The following is a 24,677-nucleotide window of genomic DNA, read 5'->3' on the forward strand; positions in this document are numbered from 1 at the left end:
GCTTATAGGAATGGAAAATGGAAAGACTTCATGGATCTAAAGGCCGTTACCTCTTCTACTCATCAGTCTGATTCTTTACTGATTGCTGATCAGTTTTCAGTGTAGAAAAGTCTACAAAAGGCCTATGCTAGTTTTTCAACTCATCTGGTGTCATAATCTGAACACATTGTATAAACAGAGTAGAAAGCATATTTCTCTTGGTATTTTATCAATACCATTCATTCCTTGAACTGTTTAGTCCTTGACAGGGTCGTGGGTGCTGGAGCCTTTCCCAGTGACTCAGACTACATTCAGACAGCAGGTCTTAATGCACAATTTGGATTTTTTGGTGAAATCCGATTTTTTTTGTGTGCTTGTTCACAATACACATTAAATGTGTCTTCTATCAGTTTTGAGTATGAACTGAATGCAACCCTGAAGCGGCCCGCATGTGAAAAAAGGTCTGGATGTAATATGACCACGCAGGCACGCACTGTGTTTAAGGAAGGGACACTCCTGGGACGCAGAATTGTGACGTTTGCCGCATTTCAGTGACTTAAAAGTCAGATAAATGCGACCTGACTGTTCAGACTGAAGTGGCATAGCAAAATATCGGATATGTGTTGGATTTCGGACCACGTATGAAAGTGGCCTGGGTTGGATTTTAAAAAGTCGGATTAGTGGTGTTCAAACTGTCTTTAAAAGATCGGATACTGGTCACATATGGGTAAAAAAAATTAGATTTGGGCCACATTTACCTGCAGTCTGAACGTTGCCTAGCAGACGAAGGTGGGATGGATGGATGTGTCACTAGTTCATTTCCAGGTGGACAGATGCAGATGAACAACTATTCACTCTCACATTCACACCTATGGGTGATTAAAACAGTTGTGAACAGACGTGGACAGAAGGGCTCAGAATGTTGTGTGGATGAATGAAAGTAGATTAATATGGTATAATTAAAACTATAATGCACTGTTATGACATTTTTACTTATTAAAACAATATTTTGTTGTGATCATCACTCTAATCACTCTAACAATGTTTTATCTCCTCAGTATTAGACAAAGTACATTCTATGGGACTGATGTGATTAGTCCAAAGGCTTTAGCATTTTTATTCTTTTTTTTTTCACTTTTTACTAGTGAAAATGATAAACCTGACCAGTGTATGTTTGTCAAACAGGAGGCCTTTTTCCAACTGGCTCCCATGAATACGAGGTGTTCCGCTTTGCTCTGGCCCAACACCAGGATGTCCCCAAACTGGTGCCACAAGTTGATATGGTGGACACGAGCAGCAGCTTTGCCATGACGTACGCCTGTAAGTACTAACCTTAAGCCTAACCCGTAGACCACAGCACTTCTGAGGATCCACTAACCTTTGAGTCCTACAGTTACATTTGAATAATATCTCTGTCTCGTGATTTTTTCCCAAATGTGTCATGAAATTATTTCAATGTCTTTCATTGAGGTTGAAGTGCTATTTTTGAGCTGTTTGACTAATACGTGTTTTGGATATTCACCTCATTTTAATACAGATACAGATAGAGATAAACTTTATTGATCCACAGAAAATTCACTTTTTTCATCCGTTCAGTAAAAAAAGAAAGAAAACCAAACAAGAAACACAATTAATGAATGATCATCATTCTATGATGTTATAAAACCACATATGTATGAGGTCAGACTTCGGTTTGTAGGAGCTTTGTGGCAGCTTATAAGATTATTGTTTTAGTGGAACGTCAATTCAGCATTGTTTGAGGTCTGTTTTCATGAATGTTATTGTTGGTGTAACTGTAGTTATTCTGCTGTCCGTCTGTCTGACCGTCCTGTGCCTTTACCATAGTGTAGCTTCTTTCTACTCTACTCATTATCACGGGTCAGTGCATCATTCTTCCATCATCCAGTCTTCATTCGACAGGCTTGGGATTTCGGGAGCATACCAGACTAAATGGAGGGCGGCTTTAAAAGAGCAGACTGCAGCAGTAAATGGACATAGACCAGAAGGAGCTCAGCTCTAAATGGACTGTGGCTCCAGGGAACATTCAGTACAGTAGTCTTAGAGAACAATATGCTGACCTTGTTTGTCCTGAATTTACTGGTCCACCTTATAACACCTGAGCTGGAATCTGTGGAAATGCCACCATGAAATGACCCTAACACACGTGTGGATGTGTCTTAATATGATACAAGGCCTTTAATGGTGAAGAACACAACTGTGTTTCCTTTCACTTGCATCCTTTTCCTCATGACTTCATCTCTCCTACTGCAGACCAGAGGAAGTGATGCAGAAAAAGACTTGAAATTTCCACAGAAATACTAAAAAGACAGCATGACCTAATAGGAACAAAGGAGAAGTCATATTTGTGATTTCCGTAACATTGAACTCTAACTCTTTCAACACTGTGGGTTTCTGGGGTCAAATCCAGGGGAAAGAGCATGCGCTGTCCATGGTCCTGAACTACGAAAACCAAAGCCAAATTTGATTAAACTGAAGATCTCATGTATTTTTTGTCAGTTTATTGTGTGAAAAAGTAGATACGGTTAGTCATGCTAAACTGCTTGTAGAGCCTCCTGGCAATTTGGGAGTATTAGGTGTTGCTGCCATCAAACCTATACTTTTAAAATAACTTGAACAATGGTTGTGTACAGGTAATTTGAAAATGTATAATTTATGATGTTAACAGCTCATTATTAATTAATTATGTTTATTTCAGATTTCCCACTCTACCCAGTCTGTTGCTTCACTAAAATTTACAATTACTCCTTAGTGTATCACTTCACCTGCAGATATGCATAAAAAATTAATATTCTTTGCTTTGTCTAAAATCTCTCCATAAATGTCTAAATATTTCAATGATACTGGCCCAGATTAAGTCACAGGAGCTGTGCACATGCAGTGCATGAAGGACAAATGGTCTAAACACCAGATTGTGTGCTTGTCTCTAAGAAGTGAAATGCTAAGGCTAATAAAACATGGAATGGCATTTCATTATTATGAACTGTGTGTTTATCTGAGAACATTTTGCTGTGAATGTAATGAACTTGATAAATGACGTTATCCTCATTTATCTTGATAGTAAATTAATCTAAACTAGATTAGAAAAAAATCTCCATTTTTGTTGAATTTATTTAGAGGATGAATATGAAATTGATCATTGTCATTGTCAGAATTAACCAGCCATCATTCTTTTTAGATGTTTTAATAAGGCAACAATAGAGCTGCTTTGTGTAAACATGCAGCTCTTGTCATTTCCTTTGGACCACCTTGGTTTGGGCTACGCCCTAAATGTCTGACTCAGACTCTGACTCTGGTTCTGGTGATATCATCCTCTGGCGTTCCAAATCAGGACTGAGGTGTGTTTGTGTTTAGGTACAAAACAACTTGGTTAGGGGTAGGAAAATGATATAGCACAAGGGCTGTAAAAAAAAAAAATAAGACAAAAAAATGGACACAGCCTTAAGTTTCAGTTTGGAACAGGACATAAATTCTGGTTTAATTTGTTGAATTGCATATAGTTTGTGGCTCCTCTGTATATATCTCTGACTGTTGTGGAGAAAATAGAAGAATAGAATAGAAGAAGAAAGACACAACTCGGGAATGCGCGTCTGGGAAAATCTCCTTTTCTTTATTCGACAGGGGTTTTTATACAGGGGGGCCTGGACATCATTGTTACCATAAAAGGAACTAACCATCTGATGCGTACGTGGTAAGACTCTTTAGCCAAACATGATGTTATGTTATTAATGACCCTCTTAGGATGTTTTTGGATGCGTGCCGGTGACAACATCCTCTTGGTTTCACTCTCACACCAATCACTCTGCCTTGTGCCAGGTCACTGCCCAGCCAGCATGTCCATGTGGGCCCCAGAAGGGTTACATTTGGACTGCATATAAAGGTCCCATTTGGGTTTGTCTGCAGTTTCCATGGTGGCCTCACATGTGTTTGCCCGTATCAGAATCAGAATCAGAGATCTGAGTTTCTTTATTGTCATTGTACCAAGGACAACGAAACTGAGGTAAAGCTCTCAGGTTCAGTGCAAGAATTTACAGACAGACGACAAATATCAGTAAAACAACAACACATATCAGTTAAAGGCACAGTTATTTACATTAAAAAATAAAAAGTACTGCAAACTAAGATATTTGTAAAACATAGAATTTAAGTAGTGCAAATAACATGAGAATAGGGATGTAACGATTACCGGTATAATGATAAACCGCTGTAAAATTTCCGACGGTTAGTATTACTGTTTAAATTCTAATTATCATGATAACCGTGTTCGATTATCGCACTTTGAAAACTCATGATTATACTGCTCATTTCCTGGAGAAACAGCGGCACTCCAGGCGTGCATGCACAGTTTGCAGTGTTTAGCCTCTGAAAATACAGGGGTTGGACAAAATAATGGAAACACCTTAAAAAATCAACAAAATATAATTTCATATGGTGTAGGTCCGCCTTTTGTGGCAATTACAGCCTCAATTCTCCGAGGTATTGATTCATACAACTTGTGAATTGTTTCCAAAGGAATTTTAAGCCATTCTTCAGTTAGAATACCCTCCAACTCTTTTAGAGACGATGGCGGTGGAAATCGACGTCTCTCTAAAACTGGCCATAAATGCTCAATAATGTTGAGGTCTGGGGACTGTGCCAGCCATACGAGATGCTCAACTTCATTAGAATGTTCCTCATGCCATTCTTTAACAATTCTAGCTGTATGGATTGGGGCATTCTCATCTTGAGGTGAAGGTGTTTCCATTATTTTGTCCAACCCCTGTATGTCTGAGGCCACCTGCATGGACAGCGCTCTGGAGACTCGGGGATAGCAGGGCTCCCGCATGGACCCGGTCCATCCGAGCGCTAGTGTTAACCCCTCCCTGGTCCCCCCTGCTTCAGGATCCTCACCCAACAGAGAAACCATCCCAATATAGATACTCAGGACAAATTCATGCCAGTTCAAATGTATGTCAGTGTGTAAGTACTTTTTGAACATTGTGAGCCCATTTCAACAATACCGCGATAATAATGATAAAAGTGATAATTTCGGTCACAATAACCGTGATATGAAATTTTCATATTGTTACATCCTTACATGAGAAGTAGTGCAAATGACATGAAAGATAAATATCGTGGGATAAATAGTGTGAAGAATAAATAATATGAGAGAGTCAGATCTCTGATTCTGATTCTTATATGGGCAAACACATGTGGGAACACCATGGAACCTGTGGACAAACCCAAATGGGACCCTAATATGCAGCCCAAATGTAATCCTTCTGGGGCCCACATGACAATTTACCAGAAGTTACTCATTCATTCATTCATTTTCTGAACCTGCTTTATCCTCACTAGGGTCACAAGGGTCGCTGGAGCCTATCCCAGCTACTTACGGGCGAAGGCGGGGTACACCCTGGACATTTCGCCAGTTCATTGCAGGGCTGAAGTTACTCCACTTCATGAAATAAGATACACATACTAGATATTTTACCAAATATTTCCAGCATTCCCCTCTATGTGGGGTACAATCCCACAACAAAAGAAATCCAGATTAGTAATCTTATTTAAATCTTTTTCAATGCAAGTAAGGGTGAAATACCTGACAGGTGTTATTATCACATCCCTCTAAGGATGGAGTCTATTTAACATCAGCTGGCCTCACTTTTTCTTTCATCCCATGCTCATTTATTTGACCACAAGAAGTCACCAAATCTAAACCAAAATCAAAAGCCTCATCACTGACTGACTCACATTCTAGTGATGAGGTTTGAATGACCATGTGATCAGTGTTCTGTGAGGGGGGGCCTCCTATTACATTGTATTTTTATTGGCATTGAAAACTGGCACAACTGGCAGTAAATTGACTTCCCAAGACATTAATGAATCATGATCCAGTGCTTCCTAAAACTACGTAATCTGAAATGAAAACTGCGACAAGTACACATTCAGCGAAGTCCCTCCCTGACCCAAAGCTAATATTCCACACCATAGTTGGTTTGTATAGACTACAACTGACACTGGGTTTGTTCTTTCAAAATACTTTCTTTTGAACATACTTGAATTGATTTTTAACTCAGTGTCTTCAATATCAAAAGGAACATCTCCCTGAAGTTTGAGCATGAAAGCAATTAACACTGAAATGACTTTTATATACACAGAGCAAAAACACCAGATACAGACTGGACTTTGTGGCCTCAGATCTCTGCTGTGGTCTTTTTTGTTCTGTATAGATAGACAATAAATGGAGCGATAGAATGACTGTTTTAGGTAGGTTTAAGTGTGTCCTGCATATGCTCTGTGCTGCAGGTTATTTTCATATTCTGGACGTGAACAGGTCTAAAAGGCAGAGCTTTACTGCTGCTGCTGCACCGGAGCTGATCCCACCTGCTCCCTGAACTCACTGCTGACAAACCTCCCTCTCTCATTGTCTGTCTGTATGTGTGTCTGTGTCTTTGTCCTTTTTGTTCTCTTTCTGCCTTGTCGTGTGAAGCTACTTGTGTTTATTTGGCCTTTTCACACTGCACCCCCCCCCTTCTTCTGGTCTGTCCCTCTCATTTAGACCCTCTCTCCATCCTCATCCTTCTCTATCTAATCCACTGTCTCTGATAATATGTCATACAACCAAATGTAAATGGACATTACCTTACATTTGAGCTTTTGACCTGCTGCTTTGGCCTGTTTCCCCATAATTCCATTTAAAAGACAAGCCCAAACCTTTTTTTGATGAAGTATTAATGCATAGACCAGTGGTTCCCAACCTTTTTTGGCTCGTGACCCCAGTTTAACATCACAAATTTGTGGCGACCCCAGACATTTAAAACGGAGACATTTTTTTGCTAAAATTAATTTGTTTTTGATCATGTAATAGTTTGCTATACTATATTGCAAATAAAAGTCAATTTTAGACAACATTTAGGCTATATAATGTATATTATTGTGGACGGAAGCAGAAAAGCCAGGTGTAGATTACTGCACAAAGTGAGAATTTTATTTTCCTTGGTCAGGATATGTACAGTCAGTCCAGCTTCAATTTACAAGGCTGACAACTAAAGCTGCAGTATGTAGGAATTATGTTCTAAGTAATTGTAAAATTGCCTTGACTGTCACCAGACATTAAGGAATCATGTTCATTTCAAATACTGATCTCACTGACAGTAGTAGTCCAGCCAGAATATGTGCATTTGAAAACCTCAGCGTCAGCCCTGAAATGATGTTTATGTTGACATTGTGTGTTTTGGTCTGATGCCCCGCCCATCACCTGTCTGATAATCACAGAGTCAGAAGCCTTTCAGCATCCAGGTTGCCAGTTCCACTGAGCTGCAGCTGGAACATTTCTGATCACAAATGTCTGACGTTATTAAACCTAAAAGGACTCTTATTATTCCCAAATACATTGTGACAAAGTGAGAAATAAAACAAGGAGATGTATAGGAGATGATTTAGAAACATGGAGATGGCTGAAAGAGGAGAAGGATTTGAAGATCGACGCTGGCTCTGCCTTAGTCTGACCACTGGTAAGAGCCACTCAGACCCGGGGTCGTGGCCTCTTCACCTGGTCCCTTCTCCCGGGGCCGGGCTGCAGTGTCTTCTCCTGGCCCCAGTGAAGAGACTGCCGGTCCGGGACTGGTGAACAGACCGGGTACTGGTGTAGGACTTCTCTCTTGCCATGGTAGCTCCTTGTAGTTCAGTGTTTTCTGTGGAAATGACCTGGTCATTTAGCGGTGTGTAATCCGAACGGGGGGTTCGGTCCGTGGTTCGGTGGTGGTGGTGGGGTTGGTAGCTCGGCGTCCGTGGTTCGGTCGGGGGGGGGGGGGGGGCTGTAGTCCGGTGTCCGTGGTTCGGTGGTGGTGGGGGGGGGTTAGAGCGATCGTGCGGTTTGTAGTAAATGTGAAACCTAATGCTCATTTCCCTTTTCCCTATCTCCTGAATCTTCGCAAACTTTCATTTGAGTGTGCAGGACGTTTGTCCTGGCCTGTTATATATTAGACTTATGTAGAATAAGTCTGATGATGATTTTTTTGTATGAAATTTATGGTGTGGTGGCAAGGATTAGACGAAACACTAGTAGTAGACGCTCATGCGGGATCTGGCAACCCCTAGCCTGGGGGGGAGGAGGAGAGGATACCACATTCTACAGTATTTTGAATGTGATTGCAGTACCAGTTTTGGCCACAATCCTACATACTGCAGCTTTAAAACTGAAAAATAAAAAAACCTCAGACTATGAATTATGAAAGAGCTGCAGCATCTGAAACTGACCACAATGAACATTTGACAGATAAACAGAACCACAGTGCTGCAGTTTCAGACTCAGAGTTTGTCATGTCTTTTATGGATTGTGATTGTCTCTCTCAACTCACCTCGCTTAGACTACTGCAACAGCCTGTTTACATGCTTAAACAAGAAGGAGCTGGCCCGTCTACAGTTTGTCCAGAACTCTGCTGCCAGGCTCCTGACCCGCACAAACAGGAGAACCCACATCACTCCCATTCTTAAATCTCTCCACTGGCTCCCTGTTCTATATCGTCTTCATTTCAAAATTCTTGTGCTAACTTTCCGGGCCCTACATGGCCAGGCCCCTGCATACATTGCTTCCCTGATCCAGCGCTACAGCTCGACTCGTAGCTTGAGGTCTTCAGGACAGCACCTGCTGATGGTTCCACGCACCTGTTTTAGCACACGCGGTGACAGGTCTTTTAAAGCTGTGGCACCACGTCTATGGAATGACCTGCCTCTACACCTACGGTCCATGGACTCTGTAGAGAGCTTTAAGAAACACCTCAAAACCCTCCTGTTCAAAAAGGCTTTTTAGTCTCCCACCTGACCCAGGACCACCACAAACTGATTACACTCTATGTATTCATCATAAAGTACTCCATGTGCCCCCCCCACCCCCCCCTCCCCCAGTCTCCCTATATCTCTATCGCTCTCTCTTTTCTCCTCCTTTACTCTCTCTCTTTAACCCCAACTGGTCAAGGCAGACAGCCATCCTTCAGGAGTCTGGGTCTGCTTGAGGTTTCTGCCCGTTAAAGGGAAGTTTTTCCTCGCCACTGTCACCAATCACAAGTGTTTGCTCCTGAAGGATTCTGTTGGGTCTCTGTAAACTTGATTTGATTTTGATTTGAATTGATTTGATTTGATTTGAATTGATAAAGCACTTTGTGACTCTGTCTGTGAAAAGTGCTCTATAAATAAAATTTACTTACTTACTTACCATATATTTCTTATTAGTAGCTAATTTATTGTTTATTTTTATCAATTACTAGAAATTTCAGGTGACCCCATTTGAATTCCAGGTGACCCCATGTGGGGTCCTGACCCCAAGATTGAAAAACGCTGGCTTAGGCTGTTACAGCATCAGCTATTATGACTCTGAGTTACTCTGTTTTTCTTTGGTGAAAAAAGTAAAAACAGAAGAGACAAGTCTATCAGCACATTAATAAACAGTATAGTGTGATCATGTAATAGTTTGCTATGCTAAACGTCAATTTTAGACGACATTTAGGCTATATAATGTATATTATTATGGACGGAGGCAGAAAAGCCAGGTGTAGATTACTGCACAAAGTGAGAATTTTATTTTGGTCAGGATCTGTACAGCCAGTCCAGCTTGGATTTACCAGGCTGACAATTAATACTGAACAAACAAGAAGTCAAACTAGAGGCACTCGAAGAGCGCAAACCTTCGTCAAGGCAGATCAGTGCCCCCCCCCCCCCCGATCACCGCCAAAATGTAATCATTTGTTCCTTGTCCCAGTATCAACATTTCCTGAAATTTTCATCCAAATCCGTCCATAACTTCTTGAGTTATCTTGCACAAGGACAGACACACAGACAGACCAACGCTGGCAAAAACATAACCTCCTTGGTGGAGGTCATCACCATGGTTGTTAATGTTCTGATCTGGCTTGGCAGAGGTCTGTGCTCTCCAAGTGTTTTTCTAGTTATTATGGAAACAATAACTACAACCAGAACTGAGTAAACTGGGCAGAAGAGAGAGAGAAAAAACCCCCAAAACAAACAAACAAACAAAACTACAATAAGGTAAAATAAAATACATAAGACCTATTAAATGATGAATATAAGAAAAGAAAGCTTGTATAGAATATCATACACCACGTCCGCCATACCAGTAACAAATCCACACAACATCAGTTGTTCACATTAATCTGCTGCTCTCTTTAAAGATTTATTTGAAAACAGAGAAATAAACAACACCAATGGTCCAAGGAAGGACAAACTGATTTCAATCCAGTTCAACATCTGTGAGTTGTGCTGGACTTACACATTTGATCCAAGCCTCACGTCCCAACTTCTGGGACTTAAAGGACCTGTTCCTGCCCTGGGGCCAGATAATCACAACACACCTTCAGAGGTCTTATGGAGTTTAGGCCTTGGGTCAGAGCTGTTTTTGTGGAAAAAGGTGAGTCCTACACAATACTACACTGGTGTTAATAATTACACCGGAGTTAATCTTCTACTTCTAATCTTCCATTCCCATAGTTGCTAAATAGTGTAAAGTTTGTTGTCTTTTTGGTAGTTACTAACAAGTTTAGACCAGGAACACCCAACAAGACCTGCAGCTTGGTAGAAGCTCTGACCCAGTCATAAGGCCGTGATAATTTTCTCCCTTATCTAAGTTGCTCAAATCCTTGCGCTGACCATTTTGCTGCTTCCAGTACATGAACTCTGAGGTCTAAATGTTCAGTAGCTCCTTAACATATCCACCCTAGTGGAAGGTTTCCACTCTATTGTCATTTCAGTTGATGATCAGTTGTAATTCGGTGAAATAACCATTTGTCAGTTCCTATTGTTTATACAGTCTTCTGCTGGCAGTATATTTAGTTTCCTCTCCTCAGTGTGAAAAGGACAATGACCACCATGTGAATATGGTCTATTTGTTGTGTGAACCAAATGTTTTGACTGAGTGCAATTTCTCATTGCTGGATGTATTATTGCTGTGGCACAGAAGGACATTTGAGACAATAGTGTGCTTTGTGCTGTACAGTCTGTTTGTGTTTGTTCCTGTGTGAGGTCCAGCTTGAACTGAAGCGTTTGGTCAGTCTTGTAATGTTTAGAGTCAGGACTGACCACAGCAGGAGCTCAGGGTGTTTCACTATGAGGATGAAACTTCCAAAAGTCCAGCTTAATGTCAACGGGGAGTCAGGGAGTCCCATCACACTCGTCAGTCAGTGGCCATTAGTGTTGTGCAAGTTACTTTCAATACATTACAAATTACTTGTTACTGTTATTTAAAACTAATTCCTTACCTTACAATATTACTGTTTCAGAATTGTATTGTGTTATGTGACTCCTGTATTACTTTTGAGTTACTTAGAGACTCTCCCCCCAGTACAAGCAACAGGACATAGTTGGGACGCATAAATTTGAAGTCAATGTGGACAGGAAACTCAGTAAGTGACGCTACGGTCTACAATGTTTGAATCCCTGCAGGAATGCTCGGATTTTACGTGTTCAAACAGGGGGCGCGGACGCCGGTGGATGAATCCTAGTCATAGTCATAATCATCTAGTTGTAGAAACATTAGCTTACCTTGTCATTGTTGATCACAGGGATCATGCTAACTAGCTGCTTGAAGCAAGGTTAGGGTTAGTAATGAGCATACGTCCATGTGACCAGTGTACTGTCTTCACCCATTGGCTGAACACCAATAGGAAATAGAACTTTACACTGCACTTTTGATTCCTAAAGGTCTCGCAATCTTGCTGTTTTTTTTTTGTTTGTTTTTTTTCATTCGAGCAATTCAGTTAATGGGTGAAAAGTGTGTTGTAACGCAAGCACTATTGAACATGTACCAAGTAAATATGACTGGAAATAGATTAGTAATGCCTTCCCCTACTGCATTACAGCAAAAAAAAATTATCAATTACTGTAATAGATTACTCTTGTATACACGTTACTCAGTGGTGGCTAGTGAAATTATTTTTTGGTGGCGCAGTATCCAAGTCAGTTTTCAGCTGCACTATAACCACATATAGCCACTAGGATACACCAAAGTACACCACTATCCTAAAATGTTAATTTAAATAAAAATACTAATACACAGTATGTGTTTACAGTCATGTATTTTTATATGTAAATTTTACCCGTCTGTCCTTCAAACATGCACATTTATCCATGAGTCTATTGTTAAAGTCAGACATGTTCCTGACAAGTGTCTTTTCCACTGATAGTTGGACAGTGCATGTAGACCAGGGTGGAGGTAGTGTGAGTAGATCACATGGCATTAAAAAAAAATGGAAAATCCACATAAGGGTTAAAACATATCACTGATACCACCTTTACCGGGACTCGGTCTTGCATATCCTCGAACCGAAGTCCGTTGTGATAACCACTAAGCTATACAGCAGTTTAGTCGTACCACAGTAGTATTCCATGATTCCATTTTTGACGAAGATCTTGATTCTTTTCAGGATGTGATGTTTACTCCTGTGGGCGGAGCTTGGCTGCAATTTTTGCACCCCTAGTCTCTCCTATCTCTTGTATTGGAGGGGGTCCACTGCGCACGCACTATTTATAACGACATTCTATGGCGTTCATGTGACTTGATAACTCATTGAAGGACCAAAAACATTTCTAAACTCCACTTGAATGCAGATTATACGCAGTATTCACTGCCTGTATCATGTATACCTCGTTTATTTAAATATTAATGTCTCTGTAAAATTATTTTAGGTGATTCGTATCGTCTTCTTTTTCATGTGAGACAGGTAGGGTGGCGCCCTTTATTGACGAGCCACCTCTGGCATTTCTCCCGACACTAATGGTAGGGATGGGAATCGATAAGAATTTAACGATTCCGATTCCATTATCGATTTTGCTTATCGATCCGATTCCTTATCGATTTTCTTATTGATTCTCATTGGGTGAGAAAATAAAGAGTACAAACGGGTGTGTTTGCATTAACTGTCTTTTATATTTCCATCTCTGCACAGAAAATATAACATATACAGTATGTACAAATAATAATAACAAATGACGCTGGGCCCGGTTTGGGGGTGGGTGCGTACAGTGAAAGTGAAACTAAAGATGCTTTATTAATTCCTCTATTGCTGCATTTCCACTACGTGGAACCGGTTTGACTCGGTCCGTCTCCCATTATTGTGCACCTCATTTCCTTTCCCCTACCTTCGGAAACTTGTATTTGAGGGGGTACGACATTTATTGCCTGCACCGGAACCGGAACCAGGCCTGGATGACTGCCTAGTGTTCACTCTGCTGCTAAATTCACATGTGTCTACGTAGCGAATCAAATACATGACATTCCTGTAAATGAATCCCATGCTGTGGACAAATGTTTGAACATATTGCAGGGATTCCACCCTTTTGAAGAAATGGAAGCTTTGACAGTGTTATAAGTGGACCTGGTGTCGTCTTTTTAGACCGTTTCTGCCTCAACGCCATGTTAACTACATTCTGACCAAAACAATGCAGCGTACGCATGATGTCATCGCGCATGCGCAATGAAGGCGGAATCGATAAACAGAATCGTTAAGCAGGCAGGCAAACGATTCCAAGGAATCAAGCTACTGGGATCCGGTTCTCAAAAAGAACCGGTTCTCGATTCCCATCCCTAACTAATGGCCACTCAGTAGATACAGTATATAAGCCTTAGATCAGCTCTAAAATCTTACAAACAACAGAATTAATACATTTCAGATTTCTTATTGGAGGGCCAAAAATTATAGCCCATAATGACTTCTGGAGAAAACACACTTCATATTTTCACTACATTTGCTTCATATTTTAAAGAGCAATTGATGCCATTTGAATGGAAATCAGAAGATGGAGCCAGGGTTATTTTGGAACTCGTCTGTTGTGGTTGTAGTGTTTGTTTGGCTGGACCTCACCAGTGCTATGAGACTGAGTGGGGTAAAATTTGCATAAAAAAAGGAAAGCCTGAAACTCCAGGAGTGAACAGTGTTATAACAGATGATGCAGAATAGCATGTTCATCAATTATATATGCATGTACTCTCCAGGTGTCCATATACTTTTGTACATATCCCCTCTACCCTGTGCCTCTTTTCTCTGTCACTGTCTGTTGTTTTTTCTTCCATCTGATGTTGTGTGAAATGTAACAGAGTCTTACCTCCTGTGAGACTCAGAGCAGCCTGCCTGCATCTCTGCACTATGAGGTGGAAAAACAAATATTGTTCAGAGAGCTGAGACTCAGAGGCACAGCAGATTTTCACATCTAACTGACTCTGAGCTCAGAGTCACTTTTATCAGGAATTAATCTCAGTGACAACAGGTAACAGGACCGACAGCAGCGCAACGGAAGTACACCTGAAGTCAGGAAAAACACGGCTCATTTTTATCAGTGCGCACAAGAACTACGGCTGCACGATACTGGAAAAAAAACTGACATTGCAATTTTTTTTAACCCTGCGATATATACTGCGATATGAAAAAATACTAATAGGAGGATATAATAGCTGTGTGGTGCCAATGTAAATGGTCAAACAAATTAGTTGGGTTACCTCTCGTGGCAATAATTGCAATGCACAGTTGACACAGAACATGTGTTTCAGTATCATCCTTCTTGTATCTGAAATAATTCCAGATAACTGACGTTGCTTTTCTTTTTGGTACCAAGTCTTCATTTTCGGTGATTTTCTCTTGTTCGTTGCTCATTTTTCACTGTTGTTACCAGCGACTCACTCCATGTGAAGGGGCGTGGTCTGCTTCAGCAAACTGACTAAGAATGATTGTGATTGGTGGATCACTGCACGTAGTGTGTGTCAGGTACCCAGGGTGAAATTAGATGAGAACACGTTGAGTTCATTTGCCTCCTACATTGCAGGACCTGCGATGTGACTATTGCGCACATGTACATTGCGATGACGATGCTCAAACGATATATTGTGCAGCTCTAACAAGAACCCTGAAAAGATGTTGACTCAACGTATTTTCTTTGGTTTGTCCTTAGAGAACAATGATTTTTGTCTTTATTTCTTTCTCTCAGTGTTTGGATAACTCTTCCTTTCCTCCAGCTCCAACATTTAGAGCTCAAGACAATGCATTTTACTGTCAGACCAATCTTATCAGACATTTAGCCTGGGGGATACTGCTCACAATTGTCTTTTCTTAATCCCCTGACAAAAAAAAAAAAATCACTTTTATTTGGAGATTTCTTATCTGTCTGCCCTAAACCCCTGCAGAAGCAAAACTCAATCTAACACTAATGACAGAGGGAAAAAGGAGGTGAGATGGGCAACTGATGGATAAAGATTATGTGAAAACAGATTTTCATTGGCTCTAGTGTTGCTCTAAATCAGCAGGCTTTTGACTTTAATGTTGAAGTGAAGCCTTCCATTTACTGCACAGAAAGGCCCCGTCTTTTAACAACTAAAGAAACAGGAACATTCCCTCTGTAAGTGTGCAGGAGAAATGCCGCAGTAATGTTATGTTTGATGTCGGGTTTAGGGAAAGATCCTGTTCAGGGTTAGAATGTGAGCTTTGTTAAAGGTCAGAGCAGCTTCAGTGGCAGAGTCACAATTAAATCATCACAAATCCTGGTTACTGAGCAGATGACAATGAAGCAGCATTGATTTACTGTCAAATTGGAGAGTAAAATAAATAAATAAGTAAACTGTATTATTTATTTCCACTAGTAGTTTTTAATGTGCAGCTGTGTTTTTTGGGCGTTTTGCGACTAGAACCTTAATTTCCTGAGGGCTCTGCCCCAAGTGATCAATAAAGTTCTATCTAATCTAATCTAATCTAATCCAGTCCAATCTAATCTAATCTAATCTAATCCATTCCATTCCAGTCTAATCTAATCTAATCTAATCTAATCTAATCTAATCTAATCTAATCTAATTCATTCCAATCTAATCTAATCTAATCCATTCCAATCCAGTCTAATCTAATCTAATCTAATTTAATTTAATCCAATTCATTCCAATCTAATCTAATCTAATCTAATCTAATCTAATCTAATCTAATCTAATCTAATCTAATTCATTCCAATCTAATCGAATCCATTCCAATCCAGTCTAATCTAATCTAATCTAATCTAATCTAATCTAATCTAATCTAATCCAATTCATTCCAATCTAATCTAATCTAATCTAATCTAATCCATTCCAATCCAGTCTAATCTAATCTAATCTAATCTAATCTAATCTAATCTAATCTAATCTAATCTAATCTAATTCATTCCAATCTAATTCATTCCAATCTAATCTAATCTAATCTAATCCAGTCTAATCTAATCTAATCTAATCTAATCTAATCTAATCTAATCTAATCCAGTTTTCAGATACTTCAGCATTGCCTTCATTGGCTTCAGTGAGCCCAGGTCCTTGGCACAGGCAGATCCAAGGTGGTCCCGTACACATGTCAAAGGTTCTTTTTTGAGCCAGTGTTTAAACAGTCCATTCTGGGAAACACTAGAAACATGGTGGACTGAGTGAACGTCCACACTCCAACAATTCATCATGGATGCATTTTTATGGATCCTAGACTCCAAACAGATTTTCAACATCTAGTTCAGCACGCAAAATGTGTGTGTGTGCCTCTGTACTCTGTGTATGGTATTGATATATTGTACTTGTTCATCAATATGTAATGTGTTAAAGACAGACGCTAATCATGATTAATGAAATATGCCAGCAGTGCACAGATATTAACATTTTAGCATCTAATGAATATAGTGAAACAAGCACTTACACTGTGGTTTAGGCCAGTGGTTCCCAACCTTTTTTGGTTCGTGACTCCGAACATTGAAGCAAAGACATTTTTTTTGCTAAAATTAATTTGTTTTTGATCATGTAATAGTTTGCTATACTATGTTGCAAATAAACATTAATTTTAGAGGACATGTAGTTTTTTATAATGTATATTATTATGGACGTGGGCAGAAAAGCCAGGTGTAGATTACTGCACAAAGGGAGAATTTTCTTTTCCTTGGTCAGGATATGTACAGTCAGTCCAGCTTCGATTTACAAGGCTGACAATTAATACTGAACAAAAAAAAACCAAAACTCAGACTTTGAATTATGAAAGAGCTGCAGCATCTGAAACCGACCACAATGAACATTTGACAGATAAACAGAACCACAGAGCTTCAGTTTCAGACTCACAGTTTGTCATGTCTTTTATGGATTGTGATTGTCTCTCTCAACTCACCATATATTTCTTATTATTAGCTAATTTATTTTTTATTTTTATCAATTACTAGAAATTTCAGGTGACCCCATTTGAATTCCAGGCGACCCCATGTGGGGTCCTGACCCCAAGATTGAAAAACACTGGTTTAGGCTGTTACAGCATCAGCTATTATGGCTCCGAGTTACTCTGTTTTTCTTTGGTGAAAAAAGTAAAAACAGAAGAGACAAGTCTATCAGCACATTAATAAACAGTGTAGTGAGAGCCCCAGGTGGAACCCCCTGCTCTGTACTGTCTGCTCTCCAGTTTTATTGTGATGACTTTTCTACACACATGGAAAGCGCAGAGCCAACTGTCTGTCTCATCCGTCATCATTCAAACACACTGAGTAACCTGTGCTGAGTTTCAGCCTCACTACACCTCCCTTCTGTCGCACTGTTTGTGCTTTTAATTCAAGGGCCGAACCCTTCGAGCATTTCTGCAGTTTAAACCATATTCCCAGTTTATTTCACATCGCTCAGTTTTCACATTTGAACCATCTGCTCCGCCTTGTTTACATCGTTACATTTGTTATTCTCATTTACATAGTTTATCTTTACTTTGATTCCATCTCGTCTCTGCATTCTCTCCTGTTCATGTTTAGTGGGTGCTGCCTATAGGCTGTTGCTGGCTTGGTGTTTTGCATTGATTCCTGATTCCTTTGTTTTTGTTGCTGTTTTGAAGGTAATATTTTAATGCTGGGGCTGTAGGCTCTCTCTTTACGGAGTCTTTAAACTTGCCCCCATAAAAGTAAAGACAGTTTTCTGTCAGAAGCAAAGGTGGTAGTAGTGTGATTTCCACTTTCAATTTGAGCTGTGATTGTTGGGCAATCAGGCATTTCATGCATCTGCCTCCTGAAATTATTACCCCCTGTGATGTTCCAGTGATGTTTACTGAGCATGAAAATCCTTTTTTTGGAAGCTTGACAATACTGAAAGAAAGAGAATGAATACAGATAATATGGTGTCTGAATGCATTTCAGTGTCCCAGTTTTCATTAAATATCATGACAGAAAGGATTTATTGAGCTTATTAATGAACTGAATCCAGATGACAGGGACAGAGGTCATGACCTTTAAAGCCGTTGTAAACTAACAGAGACACAGACAGAGACAGGAGTCTGGATGCTTAGTACTGTCGCACCGCAATAATAAACACATCCTAAATGCAGTCAGACACTTTGGCAGTACAACATGATGTAGCATTCAAGCCAGCAAAGCAGGGTTGAATAGAATGGATGTGAACTGAATAGAAGTGAAATGAATTGAATGAGGAGAGGCAGAAAGGGAAAGAGGGACGCAGACCGAGAGAGAGCGAGCATCTCTGACTAATAGAGCATGTAACAGGGTTTTGAATGGAGTCCTAACCTGAGAGCAACCCCACACAGGCTCACACTGAGCTGATGACTTCACACACTCACACCCCGCTGCACCCTAAATGGAAATATTTCATTAAAAAAAATAAAAAATAAAAAGCCGAAATACTGTTTTTTTCTTTTTTCAGAGTGAACAAATAGGTTTTGGCTGGGAGCAGCATGAATGTAGGAGACTCCTCAGAGCAGGACAAATAATAGTTTGTTACTTTTGTGGAGGTTTATTTTTTTAGGGAGCTGTTAAATCACTGGTGGTACAGTCAGTGTTCAGCTTCAGAATTAAAACAAAAAAACAAACAAAAAAAAAGCAGTCAACTTAATATAAAAACTCACTTTGTTTTATCTGTTAGGATGATTTATTTATTTATTTATTTATTTATTTATTTATTTATTTATTTATTCATTTATTCCTTTATTTTTTACTTTTGGGATCACCAGATCTCAGATCATCACAGATGTCCATTCACACCCAGCATATTTGATGTCAAACTTTTGTTTTGATGTCTTATTTTCTGTTTCAGGTCAGGTCATATCAAAGCCTGTTTACTAGATTAATTGAGTTTTTGTTTGTTACAGTTTAAGGCTCATTTATGCTCTCTTTACGTACATTTCTAACGTTGTCAAGAGTCACTGCCTTCATACTTCCATGTGTCCAATGCGTTGGAATGAGCGTTTCTCAATCAGTCCATCAGAGGGTGCCGCTCTTAATTAACATACTGGCAGAATACCATGAACTACAGGGTGGGGAAGCAAAATTTACAATGAACATTTAGTTGTTTTTTCTCAGCAGGCACTACGTCAATTGTTTTGAAACCAAACATATACTGATGTCATAATCATACCTAACACTATTATCCATACCTTTTCAGAAACTTTTGCCCATATGAGTAATCAGGAAAGCAAACGTCAAAGAGTGTGTGATTTGCTGAATGCACTCGTCACACCAAAGGAGATTTCAAAAATAGTTGGAGTGTCCATAAAGACTGTTTATAATGGAAAGAAGAGAATGACTATGAGCAAAACTATTATGAGAAAGTCTGGAAGATACTATTAAAGAAGAATGGGAGAAGTTGTCACCCCAATATTTGAGGAACACTTGCGCGAGTTTCAGGAAGTGTGTGAAGGCAGTTATTGAGAAAGAAGGAGGACACATAGAATAAAAACATTTTCTGTTATGTACATTTTCTTGTGGCAAATAAATTCCCATGACTTTCAATAAACTAATTGGTCATACACTGTCTTTCAATCCCTGCCTCAAAATATTGTAAATTTTGCTTCCCCACCCTGTAGAGTAAATTTTTTTGAGAAGAAGATGAAGAAAGTCAATAATAACAAACATGGTGACGACAGAGGAGGTTTTACTAATGTGGATAATAATGTTGATAGTTGTCATAAATATGTCAGTAGTTTTTCACTAACCTACACAGTCGCTCTTTGAAAAGGTCCGCTGTTTCTGGAAAGTATTCTCAACACTGCTTCCACAGTTCCTGGCGGTACTGCTCCGTATTCTCCATCTGGGTTCACATCCGTAAGCTCCTGGAAAACTGACAGAATTACGTATGTAATGTACGCAGCGGACGAACAGAATGATCAACCCATATACATATGCGTCTTTAACGTAGAGCGTAAATAAGCCCTTAGGGTGGCTAGTGTCAGTATTTGTTACAGGTAGGGCTGTGCAATTAATCGAAATTCAATTACGATTTCGATTATTACACGCAACGATTACAAAAATTATGTAATCGAGAAAAAACGATTATTAATTTTGAGTTGTTTTAATTCACGCGCACGCAAGCTACCATGAGCTGCTCAGCTCCGCCCCCCTCTAAGCTACTGCTGCCAGCTAGCCGGCAGGTCCACCCCAAGAGGAAAGTTGTACCTAGCGGTCTGGAAAAACGGCAAGAGAATCACAGCAGAAGTGCTTGGTAAACAAAAAAGGCAAGTCAGATTCAATTGTATGGAATCACTTTGGGTTTGATGAAGAAGACGAAGAGCAAAAACACATCACGTGCAAAAAGTGTTTCGTAGTTGTGTCCGCACCGACCGCTAACACAACAAACGTTTTTAACCATTTAAAGTGTAACCACCGCCACCGTTATCATAATCTTATGAAAAACTGAAACGCATAAAAACAACTCCGTCTACAACTTCGTCCGCAATGCAATCTTCAGTCTCCGAATCTCTTAACGCTGCAACTCCCGTATTAACCTAACCCTAACCCGTATAACCCTAACGTGTGTTTTCTACATGGCTGATGTAAACAGAAGGCCTGAACTGAAACCTCACGATACGCCACTGAGTTTACTATGTTTCATACTACATTGAACATACTTGAATTTATAATTTGCACTTTACATGAGTTTTTTTTTTTTTTTAATTGCTACAGTTCTATGGCAAGTCTATAGCAGTTTAATTACAGTGCACTATTTGTTTACAAAAGGAAACATACATGAATTTACAGTACACTTATTTGCATTCAAAGATTTTCTTGTTTCGTACAAAAGTGAACATACTTTGTTTTAGTGGTTAAAAGCTTTATTTATGTTTAAAGAGTATATTTTACATTGCTTTGCAAGAAAAAAATAAACAACTTTAAGGTTAACAAATAATCGTTTTTAATAATCGTGATTTCAATTATTGCTAAAAGAATCGTGATTTTTTTTTTTTCTATAATCGAGCAGCCCTAGTTACAGGGTACTTGTCAGGGCTGAGATTCAAAATGGCCAGAAAAATTGTATAAGAAAAAAATGTTTTAATTGTCCAGTGTGTAAGAATTAAGAGAAATTAGGAGGATCAGGGACAGATCTAATGCCTAACTTGTAAAAACCAATACAAGTTTCTCAAAGAATTGACACAAACAATAAATCAACATAAATTAATTCATAAATTGGTATCAATACTTTTATTTTTTAAATATGATCTATTTATCAAACCTTGCATGGAGATGCAGGGTGTACCCCGCCGTCACCCATACTTACATGGGATAATCTCCAGTACCCCCACGACTGTCTTCAGTATGAAGCAGTTCGGAAAATGGTTTGATGGATGGATTTATTCATCAGCTTTTTTGATATAGTCACAGCTGTACAAAAGTATAGACCTTCACATATGCACACACATCAACATAAAAACATGTTAAACAACTAGTGAGGAAGTCAAAGAAACACACACACACCAGTTGAGTGTGGACATCAGTCTTGTCCCTGTTGGTCATTAAGAACACTTGGGGAGTGTATTAAAGGGAATGACATTACACAATACACAATAAATAGTTTCAAAGTGCTTTTGTGGACCTTGTGATTTCTGCATAAAGTCTTCCAATGCCACCCCAATCTGGACACCCCTTTTCCACCCCATTGTCACAACGGTGGAAAAGGAATGGACTCAATTGCATGGTGCTGAAGGGAAAAAACAGGTTTATTTAACGAAACATAAATGGAACATAAACAAGGGAATAACAAAAAACCAGGGTTGCAGTCAGAGTCCGTAGAGGTGGGTAGAATGTCCGGGTTATGGAGCGGTTGAAGTAGACAATGGATCGGCGCCGCACGACTGCAGCACCGAGCCTTAAATAGGCTAGATGATAATGTGCTACAGCCCTGTGGCGCACAGCAGGTGGGTCTGATAATCGGTAAAGTGGAGAGGGAGGAGCCGGCAGTCACATTGGCACAGACCATGACACCCATGTAGAATATCTAGATCCACCACTAAGGAGGATCTTATCACAGACAAGTATTAAAACAGTAATATATTGGGGTTTTTTTGGTTTGTGTTTTGGTTTTAGACAGACAGACAGACAGACAGACAGACAGACAGACAGACAGACTTTATTGCTGTCAAGAGTGACAGAAGGCTCATATAAAAAACACTGAAGACAAACATTAAAAACAAAAACGTTAAAAACAACATTCAAGTGCAATCATGCTACCAAAAAAAAAGGGGGGGGGGGGGGGCTGTTAAAAACAGCAGTGTTCATTTTTGATTATTCAGGGTGGTTTTGCAGATGGGATGCCTCGCACTGAGGAGAGGCTTCCATCAGTCCACTGCAGCAAAGGCTCTGAATACTTATGGTCGTAATATTTCAGATTTTCTTTTTCAATAAATCTGTCTACAATTCTGTTTTCTTCTGTAAAAATGGGGTGCTGTGTGTACATTAATGAGGAAAAAAAAGAACTCAAATGATTTTAGCATACATATACAGGGTGGGGAAGCAAAATTTACAATATTTTGAGGCAGGGATTGAAAGACAGTGTATGACCAATTAGTTTATTGAAAGTCATGAGAATTTATTTGCCACAAGAAAATTGACATAATAGAAAATGTTTTTATTCTATGTGTCCTCCTTCTTTCTCAATAACTGCCTTCACACGCTTCCTGAAACTTGTGCAAGTGTTCCTCAAATATTCGGGTGACAACTTCTCCCATTCTTCTTTAATAGTATCTTCCAGATTTTCTGGTAATAGTTTTGCTCATAGTCATTCTCTTCTTTCCATTATAAACAGTCTTTATGGACACTCCAACTATTTTTGAAATCTCCTTTGGTGTGATAAGTGCATTTGGCAAATCACACACTCTTTGACGTTTGCTTTTCTGATTACTCATATGGGCAAAAGTTTCTGAAAAGGTATGGATAATAGTGTTAGGTATGATTCTGACATCAATATATGTTTGGTTTCAAAACAACTGACGTAGTGCCTGCTGAGAAAAAACAACTAAATGTTCATTGTAAATTTTGCTTCCCCCCTCTGTATATAGGGTGGGGAAGCAAATATATATATACATACATACATACATACATACATACATATATATACATATATATATATATACATACATATATATAGACATATATATATATATATATATATATATATATATATATATATATATATATATATATATATATATATATATATATGAGAGAGAGAGAGAGATGTTAAAACACAATACGTATCACATGTACAATATGTACCAAACAATGTATTATCAATATGATAATTATTTATGATATATTTAATTAACATATATGAAAAAATATAGCTGTAACATGTAAATGGTTAGAGATATCAATGTAGTTCCTATTGATCACTGTAGGAAGTTATATATGGACTTTGATTGAATTTGTTGAGTTCTCCTCCAGTGAAAGTACCGCCCACTTCTACTGACAGGTTGATCTCCTGCATCAAGACCACAGGACTCTAACACAGAGACAGAACCTGACAACCTCACAAATTCAACTTATTATTGATTCTTGATGGAACATGTCGGTGAGATATAGGGACAGTGGTCCTAGTTTTCATTCTGAAAGAGGATCCAAAAAGTGTCTTCATTTCTTTTTACATCTTCACTGTACAAATAAATTCAGTGCAGTATTTGCAAAATAAGCAGCAAACTCAGAGTTTAACTCACCACCCTCCCAGAGGTTGAGATGAAGACAGGAGGAGGAGGAGGAGGAAGAGGAGGAGGAGGAGGAGGAGGAGGAAGAGGAAGAGGAGGAGGAGGAGGAGGAGGAGGAGGAGGAGGAGGGGACATTAAATGGTGCTTTGCCTCTGTCTTTCTGCCAGGACTTCCCTTATCAGGAGCCCACAGATTGAGACGACAGAAGGATAGGACACAACTGCACAGCTCCCCATAGTTTGTGTTATTTATTGTTTATTTGCAAACAAATAAATAAATAAAATAACAGAATGCATTTAGCTGAGCGAAGAGAAGACAAAGAGGGAAACAGAGACAGCTGATTTGGCTTACTGGTGACATTCTGCCCTTGAGGACTCACTTGTAGTTACACGCTTTGTTGAATGCCTCAAATGTAGAACGAGGATAAAGTGCTACGGTTTTTTTTTTGTTTTTTTTTTAAAAGCAACTTTCCATTTCAGGCTTGAGAAGGCATTTATCTTCAGCAACACAGTTTGGCAAATAATGAATAAGAAAAGAACCGAGGTGCAGATACTAGTGCAGAGCAGCAGAGAAAAGGGGATTATCTTTAATTAATAATCTTAATCCTTAGTATCATGTCAGACAAAACAGAAACAGGATCAGATGGCAGAGTGAGAAGCAGAAGGGGAAGAAGGTGAAAGAGGGGAAAAGAAAATGGTTCGGTGAAGCTACATGGAGCAAAGACAGTCAATGTTTTTTCTGTTTTCCACTGAGAAT

General features: G+C 39.3%; 1 protein-coding gene across 2 annotated transcripts in view; it reads left to right on the forward strand.

The window, feature by feature from the left end:
• Positions 1-24,677, forward strand: part of LOC115432987 (glutamate receptor 1-like) — a 176,021-nt gene that overhangs the window by 6,359 nt on the left and 144,985 nt on the right. For both annotated transcript variants that reach the window (XM_030154128.1, XM_030154127.1), the window contains exon 2: positions 1,165-1,299. In XM_030154128.1, the coding sequence (XP_030009988.1) occupies positions 1,165-1,299 (135 nt within the window). The remainder of the gene's footprint in view (positions 1-1,164; positions 1,300-24,677) is intronic.

Source organism: Sphaeramia orbicularis, chromosome 14 (genome assembly GCF_902148855.1).
Source record: "Sphaeramia orbicularis chromosome 14, fSphaOr1.1, whole genome shotgun sequence".
NCBI lineage: Eukaryota > Metazoa > Chordata > Actinopteri > Kurtiformes > Apogonidae > Sphaeramia > Sphaeramia orbicularis.